Source organism: Girardinichthys multiradiatus, chromosome 11, assembly GCF_021462225.1.
Source record: "Girardinichthys multiradiatus isolate DD_20200921_A chromosome 11, DD_fGirMul_XY1, whole genome shotgun sequence".
Classification (NCBI taxonomy): Eukaryota; Metazoa; Chordata; class Actinopteri; order Cyprinodontiformes; family Goodeidae; genus Girardinichthys; species Girardinichthys multiradiatus.
The window spans coordinates 41,325,072-41,340,764 of record NC_061804.1 but is presented as its reverse complement, the minus strand read 5'-3'; the positions used below and the strand labels follow the sequence as shown (position 1 = coordinate 41,340,764).

Below are 15,693 nucleotides of genomic sequence, written 5' to 3'. Positions count from 1 at the left end.
CTGTTTTCTGTTGGCTCTTAACCAGCTGTAAACGTTGCTTATGTCAATATCAGCTCAGCTCAGTGTAAACTGTCTTCCATAACTCAAGACAATATACATTTCATCAACAGTACTGTGTATAGTTTCTGTACCACTCCTTGTTTCTTTATACTTTGCTCTCAAGCTACCAGACTTTTTTGTGGTCTCTAGAAGTGACCTTACTTAGAAGTTCTTCAGGGTTGCTGAAAGTCTTTTACATCTTCTCTTTGGACTTTGACTGCTTTTTCTTTTACATGTACAAATGCATGTGTTTTTGTAAATATGTAGGAATGAATATGTGAGTGTTTGTGTGTGTATGCATATATGTATAGACAGAGGGGCATATAAGTGGTGCGCAGGTGCTCATGCACTGTCAAAAAAAAAAAAAAGCTCTCATCACTGAGGCTTTGCTGTAAACTCTCTGGCGCTGCCCTTTCTAGATGTGAAAAGAGGCCACATTAGGTAAGAAGAGGGAAAAAAAGCATATTTCACATTTATCCTTTGCAGGATACAGTTTGAGATTGCAGAAAACCTCAGCACAAAGAAGCAACATATATACAAAACATCATGCAGGGAATCTGGTGAAGGTGGTGTGAGGGGTGCATATGTTTATCTTGAGCATGTGTGTGTGTCTATGTGAGTGTGTGCAAGTAAGTCCGTGAAGCACTGTCACAGAGGCCATTGTCCTTGATACTACAATGGAGTGTTTATCAACCGGCCTATTCAGTTCTGAGCAGGTCCACAGATGTCCTCAGGGAAGGGAGGGGGCAGAGGCAGCAGAACATCTTGTTTACATTACTTTCAGGAGAAGTTGAAGATAGCCGGCCATACAAGGCCATACAGGGGAGCCAGGTTAAGATAACAACAATTGTTTTGGGTCTGGCTAACTCTTAGTTTTCCGTCTGCCTTGAAAGTCTCGCTGGTGCTTCTCAAAGGCAAATCCAAACAGCCAAATTCAAGGTCCTTTCCGCCAGATCCGAGCGAACAACTTTCTCCAAGATTTATCCCATTTCACCCGAGATGGTGAAATGGGACATCCAATTATATACACATCCTCGACTGACAATATTGACAGACACGCAATCCTCCACTTCTGCCAGGAGTCCATTGTGTATCCGGAGAAAAATGTCTCTGGACAAGAGGGTTCCCCTTCACCCTGTCTTCTCGTCGAGAAAATTTTATCAATTGCATTAAGAGACCAGCTGACCAAATCCATAACTCAGAATTTTGGAAGATATGCAAAGAGAGGCTCCAAAAAGAAAGACAAGACACAAGCTGAAGCAGGGCACATATGGGAGGGTGTGGGAGACAAGAGAGATCTCATCCTCCTCCACTGAGAGCAGAAAGAAAAATCATCTTTGATATTAAAAGCATTTTACAACTCACCTCCCTCAGGTTTCAGCAAGATAATCTAACTATTGGTGAATGCAAAGATGAGCTCATGGTTGCTGTTGGACAGTTGACTCTACTGATAGAGAGTGAGGGCAAGTGCAGCAAAGAGACTGGGTCACATGCTGATGCTAACAAGGAAAATGTTAATGTATTTGGAGCTCTAATTCATGAGTTTAAATGCAAATATGCTTCCCTTAAATCATGTGATCAGTTTTTGATTTTTGATCCCACAACCTGGCCTCTTGAAATGAAAGATCTCCACAGTTTTGGCAACACAACTCTCAGTAACATCCTTGAGAAATATGTGGCCAAAATGTCTGTTGACAGACTCCACTTTAAGAGAGTGGATGTGTTTAAAGCAAGCTAGAAAATGTTTGGCAGCCTCCTCTGTGATCCAAACAGTTACTCCAACATTCATAAGGTGCTTATCTTGTTCCACACACTGCCCTTGAGCAGTCCTGCATGTGAAAGAGGATTTTCACATTTGAATATCATAAAAAACAAGTACAGATCCTCCCTATCGGATTATCGTCTCTCATCTCTAATGCACATGCTTTTTTTTAAATTTACCACGGAGACCTTTGACCCAAATTCAGCTGTTGACTTGTGGATGCAAACACCTGATTGTAGGCTAAACCAGGTAGAAAGAAGTAGGCCTGGTACATCCACATCCTCTACTGTTTGTGAAATAAAGGAAGACAGTCAGAAAGAGAGTGATGATGATGATGTGCTTTAAAATAGTAAATCTTGGAAGTGCTTGAAAAGCTGTCATTTCAATTGGTTTTCAGTGTTAGAAAAGCAGATATTTGCACATTTAGTTTTCAGAGTTTCAAATGCAGTCATGCTATAAGAAAGATACAAGGCTTTACATATCAGACATTTTTTGTGCTGTATGATTTTATTTTCTGTTGAAATTAAAGTACATGTCACTTTATCCACACATTCCTATATTTTGTTCCTTCTGTGAGGTGAGTTAAGGAAAAATGTATTTAAAAATGTGAGGACAGAGCAACAACCCTAGGTTCTCCCCTGAGAACAAGACCAAAAATGTTATGTGCACCCCTGTGTATTTATATGGGTGTACTTATGTGCATGTGTGTGTATTTATGTATATACACACACATATTTACTTTTGTATATATACTTATATTTTTGTATTTATATTTATTTTTAGTTAGCATGTGTGCTATTCTTTTTTTCTACACTTTATTGACCACTTTCTGCCAGGACAATATAAATGTCTCACTTGTGGGACTGATAAAGAATTATCTTATCTTCTACCAATATTAGTCTAGTCTTAGTTGTTACTGTGACTACAAAGTATGCAGTGTGTCGTTAAGATTTTGAGGAAACTTGGTTGGGAAAGAGAGAAAAAAGGAAGACAGTGCTTAACAAAAAATGAAACAGGTTCAGATACTTAAAGCAGATGTCATTAAGAAATGTGACTAACCCTGACGAGACCCCTGACACAACACCAGAGGAAAACATGGTTATTTACCTGGTATTATTTTACGCCTTTCACACTTTATAGCATTTGTCATTCTTTGTAGATCCCACAATAAAACAAAAACAAATAGAGTATTTGCAACAGGCTGTTTGTAACAGAGTGCTCAAATACAATTTGCAATGGGGTTTGGCATTAGCAGAAAGAAGTTTTCATTCATGCAACTCCACATACTCAAAAATACTGCTCAACCCACAAATGCATGTTTCTTACAAATGTGACACAATTTGAGGGGAAATAAACAGACTTCCCATTGGTATTAGGTAAATTACCACAAAGCATTGCAACAAAGAAATAATCAGCCAATAACAAACATCCTTACTTTTCAGACTAAATTTAGTTATCTCTCAGATGTTCTTTTTGCCTGGTTGTTGTCACTTTGTGTCACACAGATTAGGGAAACTTCTTGAGTGGCAGATTGTACTGCACAAGGTCAGTGACCATCTTAAATACTATACAAATGTCTCCATCTGCTGGTCTGTAGCACATCAGTATCCTTTCCACTGCATTCAGCAGTAATCCTCTCTGCACACACACCTCTCAGCCATAAAGTCAGCATCTGAAAATAAAGAGGAATATTTTCCAGTCTTATCAGAAACAAAGATCAATAATGTTATGTCATATGACTCCTTGATGTTATAGTTATTCTACTGATTTTCATTTTTTCCTTTTAAAGGCATGTTGCCATGTCTTATTCCTACAGATTGTACCCAATATGCTGTTAAAGTAGTTCAAAAATGGCCACAAAGTCACAAAGTGTCACTACAAACCCACCTGCACCTTATGAATAAGCCCGCTGATCTGAACCCAGTACACATTGTGGTGCAGCTTTTTTCCCCACTATATTAATATTGGGTAGGTCCTCATTTGTACTGCCCAACAATCCTGGGCCTGTGAACTGACATCTTCTATCCCAGTACATCCAACAGATTCACTTCTTTGCGCTTTTAACATCAGTGTATTCCATGTTGACCATGTTTTACTACAAGAACTCATTTTTATTCAATAAGAAAACTATTGCCTCTTTTCCATTTACAGTTCCTCCACCACACAGCTCAACTCAGCTCTACCTTGCTTTACTCTGCACGAAATCTGTTATGTTTCCATTGATGTCTGGCAGTGTCCCACCTCCAGCCGTCAGCGTCATGTGCGGACGGAACACTCTTCGTCGAACATCATGTCCTCTTAAAACTGTAAGGTTGCAGAGTCCAGACCACCCTTTCATTCACAACTTGCAAGACGATGGCCATAAATGGCATCCATGATTTCGAACCACCACCACGGCTTACGGTTTGACCTGCTCCAGCTGTTGTGGTCCTTAATATTTTGGTAGCGGCTGTTGAGTTTGTTTTAGCTTTTCCTGGCACTTAAGTGTGTGGTAAAATCTGTGGCTTGTCATTCTCTTCACTACCTCGGTGAACATTTTTTCATGACTTACGGCTAACCATGCTCGTTGCCAATCAGTGAACAGCAGTCTGTTCACGTCACATTTCATCCCTACCCAGCCCCAATAGGACCTGCTGATGATCGAGTACCAAGAAAGCCAGTACTGGGCCAAAAAAAGCCATTAATGGAAACGGTTGCAAAACAGCCTGAGTGGAAAAGGGGCATAACTTGTCTATAATCCACTCTGCCTAGTTAAGGTTTAGCATGGAGAAAATCAACATAGAACAAAGGCCTTTTCAAAGCTGTCACAACCATGGAGTGATACTGTGGGGGCAAAAGTTTTGAATGCAATAAAAGCCAGCAAAGAGAGAGCCAGTAACACTGATTACACTGAAACATCAGAGACATTCTAACAAGATACTTACCCCAACTAGATTATTTCAAAGATCTGTGCAGGTTGAACACCAGGGGATGCTAATAACAGAAGGAAATAATATTTTGAGTTTAAACATGCTAATTTAATGTTAAAGTGTCTAAAGTGTGCCATGAAAATATTCCCCAAATCATTACACCACCACCAGCCTGAATCCACACAATTCACAATTTCTTGTTCTTCATGGAAAATTTTGATCCTACCATCTGGATATTTCTCCAGAAATCTAAATTCAGTAGACCAGAGAAAAAAAAATCCAATCCGTTGTTATGCAGTTTAAGTGAACCTCTGTGAATATAGTCTCAGATTCCTGTTCTTAGCTAACAGGAGTGGTAGCCCGTCTGTGTCGATGTTCTACGTGTTGCGTTCAGAAACAGTATTCGACATATTGTTTGTTTGAGCTGCTGTTACCTTCCTATCATCTCAAATCACTTTGCCAATTTTTCTCCAACATCAATAAAACATCTTCATTCTCACAACTGCTCAGCTGATATCTTCTCTTTTTTTGGACCATTGTCCCCACTGTGTGAGATAAAATCCCAGTAGGTCTGGGGTTTCTTACTCAGATCAGCACCAACAACCACGCCATTTTCAGCCACTTAAATCCCATTTCATTCATATTCTGATGCCAAGTTTTAAAGTTCGGGAACTCGTCTTCACAGCCTATACATGCCTAAATGCATTGAGTTGCTGCAATGCGATTGGCTGAGTCGCTACTTGCGTTAACAACTAATTGAATAGGTGTAAGTGGTCTGTATGAATATATCTCCTTATGTTAGTGTTTCTAAATGTTCGATGCTCCTCTTTCTAAGCTGCTGCCACTTTAAGAGGCCGCAGAGCGGACGGTAGCGCTCTATTTACATTGCAACACCGGGGTGGGGCTGGCTCTGTACTAAAGGTTTGAAAGCTTCCTGCTCCCATCAGAGCAGCGTGAAATCACACGGTGCTGTCACGCGCGATGTCTGCCGCAGCGTGGAAGCAGAGGTGTGAGGCCGAGTGGGGTCTGCAGGGCGCCCCGATGCCCGACACTGTGGACTGGAAGTCCGTGTATGAAGCTAAGCCGCTGGGACGGAACCTGCTGAAGAACCCCGCTCCTCTCGGTACCACATCACTGCCACACTCATGTTTCAGTCCTGCCATGATTCAGAAACTGTTTTAGAGATTTAGGCCGAATCAGAAGGCATAAAACTAACTAAGGGAAAGAGAACGCGAAGTTGGCTTGGAGTTTCCTGCTGACTCAGATGTGACGGGAAGAGAGCAGTCAGCTTACAAAGTAGAATCTTTTCTGAGCCCAGTTTATTCTAATTCTGGTTGTTAACTAACTTCTCTGGAATACTGTTTATAATCACAGATCGGACTAAAAACATTTTCTCAGGAGGTTTAAGGTTAATAGTCTCTATATGAAAAGATAACAGTGGTTCCATTGTCTTCATTTAGCTCTTTCCTCATTTTTTACACTGAGTTACTTGGTAACAAATGTTTTATGAGAGCAGAGGAAATTAAAACACAATGATTTGAGACTTGATTCTGAATTTATTAACTTGGCTACCAAATCTTCATCATTTAGATTTTGTCTTATCAGTTCCACGTTGGTATGATAGACCAGTGGGTTGTACCGAGTGCATTCATATTATAAGCCTGTTAAAGCTATGTGGTAAGTCAAATATTGGTGACTGTTTGAAGGACTGGAAGCCTAAAAGCTTCCTCATTTTAAAGCTGGGGTGTGTCTTAAAACCTGTCAGGGATGTTCCTAACTAATGGCTAAAACTTGTTGACACCCAGCAATCCTTTCCAAAAGAGGTTGGATTATTTTTGTTTTGTGATGTTTGCACTGGTGTTACAGAGGTCATAGTGGTGGATTGTCCCATAATCTTTGCATAGGGTTTAGTAAGGACAGCCCTCCACCTGAGCCTGAATTGCCAGATGTGCCCCCAGGTGGACCCCCTCGCTTCCAGCCTGATGGTGAGAGACAAAACTAAGCAGCATCCTTTTATAAAAATAATAAAACAGTTAAGTTTTGTGAACTCTGCCTAATCTTTTAAATCTGAGGTGACTTTCCTGGCTGGACCACGAGCACAGAGATCCTGCCATATGACACCAGTGGCATCCCAGAGGGCGTTGTGATCTGTGCGTTGCCTACGTATAGGTGGGTGTTACTGATGATAAGGGTTATCTTTAAAAGTACTATGCACACTACCATTAAAACTAAGCTGTGGATTTAGTTAAACAGCCCTGCACAGGTTTCACTACAGCATAGTTTTGCAGCAGGTTTCATTTTGTTCTCTGCCTGCTGTCTTGACCTCAGCTGGTTCACCTTGGAGCAGGTTGTGGACCTGAAGGCAGAAGGACTGTGGGATGAGCTGCTGGATACTTTTCAGCCTAAAATAGTCATTCAAGACTGGTAAGTCACCGAGCACTCACCTGCATCCCCACTCCACCTCAGCCAATCTCAAACTTTTCATTACTGGTGCCACCTAAATGATAACACTCTCCGCATACCAAATGACAGACATTAAAATTCAGTAATACAGGCTTACAAGCTCATTTATATATGGTGCAAACAAGCAGACTTGCAGAGTATGGTGTGTTTGAGTGTAGTGGGACTGATAGTTTCTGTGATGAGAGGACAGCATCACATACCACATCATACTGTCTTGGCCTTTCTCTGCCTAAATGCAACCTAAAAACCTCCAGCTTCTCATTTCTAAGTGTCTGATATTGTAGCATATACAATTTGATCTCCAGCTAAGTCAGGCTTTCACGTTTTTCAGTCACACTGGCTTGCAGAATGCTGGAAGTGGTTCCAACAAGGGTGCAGCTCCACTTATTTCCTGATTAAGTCAGCTAATAGTTATTTGACCTCATCGTGTGTGTATCTAACATTTAGCTTTCACTCCCAGATGGTTAGGTTATTATCAAGTAATGAAAAATAAATTTACACATTTCTGAACTACGCATTTCCTCCCAATACACATGAACTATACAAAACAAGGGTGCATCATGAGCAGTGTTGGGCATGGCATGTTGCTTTAAAAATGTAATTAGTTATAGTTACTAGTTACTTCTCGCAAAAAGTAACTGAGTTAGTAACTGAGGTACTCCACTATAAAACTCACTAGTTAACAGGGAAAGTAACAGTTGCATTACTTTTTTAAAGTTTAAATATGTCCATGAATTAAGATTTTTTTCTAAGGTTTCACAAGCCATTTGCATTAAGTGGAGTGACATTGACAAGTACTTACAAGAACCTTTAATATTCACAAAGAGTATTTTGTGTTAGAAGGGCCTAGTCAAAGTATAAACTGAAATCCAATCAAGAATCTGTGGTAGGACTGAAAAAATGATGCCCATAGATGATATCCATCCAATCTGACTGAGCTTGAGCTATGTTGCTGAGAAGAATGGGAAAATATTTTTGTCTCTAGACATGTAAAACTTGTAGAGACATACATGTAAAAATGCTGTGGCGGTAAATAGTGGCTCTACAAAGTATTGACACAGGTTGGCTAAATACAAATGAATGTCTCTGCAAATGCTGCCAATGTTTAGGAAGCTCTGCACTGGTGGCAACATGTCTTTGTAGCTGAACCTCTCATCTTGAAGATCTTAAGACTTCAGAAAACATTTTTTTCAACTGCAATATTTGAAGCAGTTTCTCTTTGATCCAATGCAGTGGTGGCTGCACACATTTCTTTAGAGTAACCATTGCCTGACAAGATAATCATTTGAAGCACACCGTTTAACTAAGCTAGCAACCGTTCTCTGTTAGGCTGAGTGAGGTTGTTGTTGGACCAAAGTACAGGACAGAGTAAGGGAGCAGCATGGTGAATAGATTTAATAAATGAAAACAGGGAAGCTTACAAACGTTGGAAGGACATGGAGCGGTGACTAGCCAGGGTTATATGCAGGGTAGTTTTCAGGGTAGATATCAGGAGGAACCAGTAGAGAATAATGACAATAATAGAGTATATGTACTGAGGGAGAATGGAGCAATGAACACATGGAGTTAATCAGTGGGTGATCAGGATCAGCTGGAGGGAGAGAGACTGAAGATAACTGAGGGAGAGTAACTAATAAACACTCATGAGCAGGGAGTGCAGGGAGGTAACAGAAAACATCTAAGTGAACTGAAAAAAGAAGACCACGAACCAGATCTATAAGGAAAAACAAACTAAAACATATAACAGGAATCCAGGGAAGTAACAAAAACCCAGACACCAGAATGAATCTAATGAATCTAATAAACCTGAGTGAACGGAAGTAAAGAAAGGGAAGAACATGGCATTGCAGAGAAAGTAAACAGAGCACAAACTCAAAACCCCAAACACAGGCAGATTATGAGAGTGTCCTAATTAGATTTATAAAGTGATCTACCAAGAATCTAACAGCGACATGAACCTTTAGAGCTACTAGAGAATAACAGTCAGATGTGTTGTCATTTCATCAGGTATGAAGAAAGTCAGCTGCATGAGTCCATCTACCAGCTGCATGTAAAGTTGCTGGGTACAGACAAAACAACAGTGATTTCAGAGCACACAGCCAAGCCTACAGAGAACATGAGTGTTTACTCCCACAACTGGAAGGAGGTACGTTTTGCCAGTCCCATCTGATTGCTACATTGATCTGCCTGGGTCTGAATTTCTCACTGTTTTATCTGTTTTGGCCTGCAGGTGTCTCATGTGTTCTCTAGCTATGGACCTGGTGTGAGATACGTCCACTTCCAGCACAGAGTGAAGAATAGTTTCCTTAATGATTTCTTTCCCACACGCTTCACTGGCAGCTCAGTAATTGTAAAACCAGTCAAAAGCAGTTAATAGGTTTAAACTCCTACTGTAGACATAGTTGTTAAGTCAGGTAATATAACCAGTCTGATCAACAAATGCTTCCTGTAAGTCCAGCTTTTGAACAAACATAATAAAGTGTTGGCCTATGCTAAGCAGTCTTTCTTGATTTATTTGAAGAAATTTTAAGGAAATCTGTTTTAGGTTGATTTTCCTGTAAAGAACAAACATGTTGTGGTTTCATTAAAACAGTTTCTTGTTAAAAAGAGTTTAAAGTTGACACCTGCATCTTGGTGTTACTGGAAACATCCACATGAAATAGACGTGCAGGGCGGGCTCACTGACCATGCATTTAATTTTCTTTTCAGTTTTTATTACTCACTAAATAATACATTTAAGAACATTTCAAGTTTTGCAGCACATTTTTGTTGTATTGATGTCCTTTACATCCAGGAAACCAAAAAAAACTATTTGTTTAAAAATGGTAAACCCCACATTATGTTTGTACCATTCGATGTTTTCATATTTAATTCAATTTAATCTATTTACATAGAGCCAATTAACAGATGTAATGTCATCATCTCGAGGAGCTTAACAAACAGCTCCATTTCATATGTAGTTAAATTAGTTACAGTTTGGTTCAAATTCACTTCATGTCAATTTAATTCATAGCAATGCAGTCCAATCATGTTGTCTATTCATTGGAAATGATCCTTACTTTAATTATGATACAGTACAAACAAAGTCAGTTGATCATTACATACAGGTTGGTAAAAACGTTACAGATGAGTCCAAAACTATTCATGCTTCTTGCAGATTTAGACTTAAAATGAATTTTATTCAACCCAGATGTTTGTTTCTGATATGAAGTAAGACAACCATCTCTCAAAAGATGATACAACCAGATAAAAAGGCTGACAATTCTGTTTTTAATTACATTTTAATAAAAAACAAAATCATTGTCAGTCATTTTCTACCGCTTATTCCATAGTGGGTCACGGGGAAGCTGGTGCCTATCTCCAGCAGTCTATGGGCGAGAGGCAGGGTACACCCTGGACAGGTCGCCAGTCCATCGCAGGGCAACACACAAACAACCATGCACACACTCATTCATACACCTAAGGGCAATTTAGAGTGACCAATTAACCTAACTGGCATGTCTTTGGACTGTGGGAGGAAGCCAGAGTACCCAGTGAGAACCCATGCATGCATGGGGAGAACATGCAAACTCCATGCAGAAAGACCCCTGGCCAGGAATCAAACCCAGGACCTTCTTGCTGCAAGGCAACAGTGCTACCAACTGCGCCACAGTGCAGCCCCAAAATCATTGTGAGATGTCAAAAAGGATTTTTACCTCAATAGTCAGTGGAAAGTTTTTTTTGGCATTAGAGCAGTCAAACCCTTATAACTGTCTGCAGCGTTTTGCTTGTCTCCACCGGTATTTTAGTTCCAGGCATCTCTCAAAAGATAAAACTATGTAAGGAGTATCCATTGTGAAAAATATGGTTTTATTTACATTTTAATAAAAATGGCATGTTACAATTATTAATACCCTTCTCATGGATCAATGGAAAAAATGAGTTTAGAGCAATGAAAACATTCTTACAATTGAACACCAACTGTGGCATCTGTTTACCACCCTCTGGTGTATCCAGATACAAAAATAATATCAATGGATTGGGATAACTGTGTGGAAAACCTATATATATCTACAGTACAGACGGAAAGTTTGGACACACCTTTTCATTCAAAGAGATTTCTTTATTTTCATGACTATGAATATTGTAGCTTCACACTGAAGGCATCAAAGCTATGAATTAACACATGTGGAATTATATACTGAACAAAAAAGTGTGAAACAACTGAAAATATGTCTTATATTCTAGGTTCTTCAAAGTAGCCACCTTTTGCTTTGATTACTGCTCCACACACTCTTGGCATTCTGTTGATGAGCTTCAAGAGGTAGTCACCTGAAATGGTTTTCCAACAGTCTTGAAGGAGTTCCCAGAGATGCTTAGCACTTGTTGGCCCTTTTGCCTTCACTCTGCGGTCCAGCTCACCCCAAACCATCTCAATTGGGTTCAGGTCCGGTGACTGTGGAGGCCAGGTCATCTGGCGCAGCACCCCATCACTCTCCTTCTTGGTCAAATAGCCCTTACACAGCCTGGAGGTGTGGTTGGGGTCATTGTCCTGTTGAAAAATAAATGATGGTCCAACTAAACGCAAACCGAATGGAATAGCATGCCGCTGCGGTAGCCATGCTGTGGTAGCCATGCTGGTTCAGTATGCCTTCAATTTTGAATAAATCCCCAACAGTGTCACCAGCAAAACACCCCCACACCATCACACCTCCTCCTCCATGCTTCACGGTGGGAACCAGGCATGTAGAGTCCATCCATTCACCTCTTCTGTGCCGCACAAAGACACGGATGTTGCAACCAAAGATTTCAAACTTGGACTCATCAGACCAAAGCACAGATTTCCACTGGTCTAATGTCCATTCCTTGTGTTCTTTAGCCCAAACAAATCTCTTCTGCTTGTTGCCTGTCCTCAGCAGTGGTTTCCTAGCAGCTATTTTACCATGAAGGCCTGATTCACACAGTCTCCTCTTAACAGTTGTTCTAGAGATGTGTCTGCTGCTAGAACTCTGTGTGACATTGACCTGTTCTCTAATCTGAACTGCTGTTAACCTGTGATTTCTGAGGCTGATGACTCGAATGAAGTTATCGTCCGCAGCAGAGGTGAATCTTGGTCTTCCTTTCCTGGGGGGGTCCTCATGTGAGCCAGTTTCTTTGTAGCGCTTGATGGTTTTTGCGACTGCACTTGGGGACACTTTCAAAGTTTTCCCAATTGTTCAGACTGACTGACCTTCATTTCTTAAAGTAAAGATGGCCACTCGTTTTTCTTTACTTAGCTGCTTTTTTCTTGCCATAATACAAATTCTAACAGTCTATTCAGTAGGACTATCAGCTGTGTACTGTATCCACCTCCTGCACAACACAACTAATGGTCCCAACCCCATTTATTAGGCTTGAAATCCCACTTATTAAACCTGATAGGGCACAACTGTGAAGTGAAAACCATTTCAGGTGACTACCTCTTGAAGCTCATCAACAGAATGCCAAGAATGTGCAGAGCAGTAATCAAAGCAAAAGGTGGCTACTTTGAAAAACCTAGAATATAAGACATATTTTCAGTTGTTTCACACTTTTTTGTTCAGTATATAATTCCACATGTGTTAATTCATAGTTTTGATGCCTTCAGTGTGAAGCTACAATATTCATAGTCATGAAAATAAAGACAACTCTTTGAATGAAAAGGTGTGTCCAAACTTTCCGTCTGTACTGTATATATATATATATATATATATACACACACACACACCAGAACATGACTACTTTATACAGGCAAATATATTATAGATGTGATTAATGTTTGAGGGGTATAACTAATTGTCATATGTTGTGAGCACCATCTTCTAATTCTGCATATTTCTGATTACATCTTAGTGATGTGGTCCAGCCAGCCCTTTAAACTTGATCGATGAAAGAGGCATCACAAACATTTGCAGACCACCTGTGTGATGCTTCGCTCAGCATCCAGAAAGACTAACCAAAGGTCTCAGTTGCAGCATCCCATCCAAGTCTCTGACCTTGCGAGAGATTTAGCCACACCGCCAGAGACTTTCTGTTCAGAAAGACATCTGCCTTTTTGTTCTGTTGAAGAGGTTTTTCCAGGAACTGGTCACTCAGGTTGATCCTGCTGTCGCCATTGTAAATATTTGTACACAGTTTTATTTTATGCCTTTTGTCTTGTAATCTTGATCTGTTTGAATGTTCTTTTTTTCCACATTCTGTTTAAAATGCTATTTGTAATTTTCAAAATAAACTTTGTGTTTAGAAATTACATGAAGTTGATGTATTGTTAGATCAAATAGAAATAAAATACAATGGTGACAAAAACAATTTTGAAATTTATTAGAACAGCTTAAAACTTTAAGAAACTATCTGAACAAAACATATTTATTTATTTCTTATATAGCACCTTATTTCAGTACCATTCTTTCTAAGATAGAACACAATCTGTCCATTCTCTGTGTCCTCATGTCCTCCCTGATCAACTCCATCATCTCTGTCCCTCTTTCTTTTCTGACCCCTTCCTGCTGGCTCACTGTCTTCCTTCTCCATCTGGTTGCCCACCGCTCTGCTTGGCCCTGGAGTATCCTCAGGGATGGAGGCAATTAGGACAGGAGGTGTTGTGGAAGACCTCTGTCCCAACACCTCATCCATAAGGACAAACCAGGGCCAAGTAGCAGCAGTGGGCTTTTCACTGACTCCCTCTCCTGACCCTGGATACTTACAATCCTAAAGTTAGAAGGAATAAAAAAAGAGTTGACTAAACAGAGAAACCAATAAGACATTTAGAAATATTTTTTATTTGTGTGTGACATGAGAAGTTCTGAACATACTTTATATTTCTTTTTCATATTGTCCCACTTTGTTTTGGGCCTGCAAGGGGGTGACCTTCCCCTGTTGGCCCATCTTCTCCAGAATTGTCCTAAACAAGCAAAAGGAAAGAGGGAAAACCAAAAGAAGTATGTTAGTCACTGGATGGATATTTATGAAAGTTAGAAAGATAGGAGTTATTGAAACTGGACAGAAACTGACTGTAAAGAATGTTGTTATTGTACCTCCAAGCCATGGTGGCTGAGTTTTTAGCTCCAGTAAAAAGGTGGTCATTCTCACCCCTGAGCTTAATAAACTGGACCGTCTGCTCCTTTGTACCTAAACAACAAAAACAACAACAAACCTATCTTGCTTAATATCAGTGTAAAACAAGTCTTTTATTTTTATTTTACATTTGTCTTAATTTGCAGAACATATTAAAATATTTCTATGCAAATGCCTAAAACAAGCTCTTTCAAACTTTTCACTTCTTTACTGAGATTCACTTACATTTGGAAGTGTATTCCTCGTCGGGTGTACCTGGAATCACGAATTACAATGCTAGTTGAATTATAAATACCCTTTTAAAAACACATATAGCACATTTCTTCATCAAAAATGAATATTTAAAAGCGTATTTATTTTCAATCACACTCTCCAGCGATACGGTAGTATTACATAAAATTGTCCATTTATTTAGGTTAACTTTAATATCACCTGTAATGTCAAATCGACTTACATGAACAAATGACACAATACATTAAAATAATACTAACATAAACTGTTAGAAATCACTTGGGTTTTATGTTCACTGTGATGACTGGCAGCAGGAACTCAGTGCCAACAGTCCGGCGAGGCAAGCCGGCTGTTACTATCGGATCGCAAAACTCAGAACACGTCGGAGCACGTTTGAAATTAAGCGATGTCTTGATAAATCAAGCAGATTTTTCACGTCTACACAGTTATTTTCCCGCACTAAAAACATTGTAAAAGTTCATTTGTGTCACAGAAAGTGTAATTTTTCACAGTCTACAAGTACGGACTTGGAAAGATCCAGCCCCTGAATTGGGACACACCCTCGGCCTGCACATGGATCCTCCTCCTTCCTGTTTATTGACCAATAATAGGGCAGCTGGAGCAAGAAGGCAGCCCTCCTCATTTGCATAATGAAGGAGAAATGCATACGAGACGAGACGAGGAAATATAAAAAGAACAAAGGCTTGTGTACGGAAAAGGAAAAAGAAAATATATACATTTCTTGATGAAAACGCATGTGTAAGGAAAAGGAAAAAGAAAATATATATATTTCTGCTTTTATTTTTAATTATGTCCGGATCGGTCCTCCATACAGACAGTATTCCTGCATCGTAAATAGAGATCGGACAAAGTGTTGTACAATGACCAGAGGAGGCAGTCTGCGCTACACAAAACGGCCACACTTCAGAACTGTTTTGGTTCGTGCTGCCTTCACTTGCACTAAGAGCAACTTTTCGACACAGTTTTTATATAACATTTGTAATTGCTGTTGGAAGAAAAGCGGTTTGGAAGTTGGTTCGTGTTAATAACAGAGAAGAGGCTCACTAATGTTGTTTTCAGGCGCCGACACAACGATCTTCGCTGCTTTTTAGACTTCAGGGAATCCGATCTAGGATCTCACGAGCTGAATCTGAAGGCAGCACGTCATCCGCAGCGTCGACTCGCAGCATCAGCAGCCACTGTTAACCACAATGTGAG

The 15,693-nt window shown here is 39.9% G+C and overlaps 1 protein-coding gene across 1 annotated transcript; it reads left to right on the top strand.

Annotated features, from left to right (window-relative positions):
- Positions 1 to 5,575: 5,575 nt before the first annotated feature.
- nccrp1 (P1, F-box associated domain containing) lies at positions 5,576 to 9,669 on the top strand. Its single transcript, XM_047378428.1, has 6 exons — positions 5,576 to 5,833; positions 6,615 to 6,695; positions 6,783 to 6,879; positions 7,039 to 7,134; positions 9,181 to 9,319; positions 9,404 to 9,669. The coding sequence occupies exons 1-6, from the start codon at positions 5,692 to 5,694 to the stop codon at positions 9,545 to 9,547; spliced, it is 699 nt and encodes a 232-aa protein (XP_047234384.1). The 5' UTR covers positions 5,576 to 5,691; the 3' UTR covers positions 9,548 to 9,669.
- The last annotated feature ends 6,024 nt before the right edge of the window (positions 9,670 to 15,693 follow it).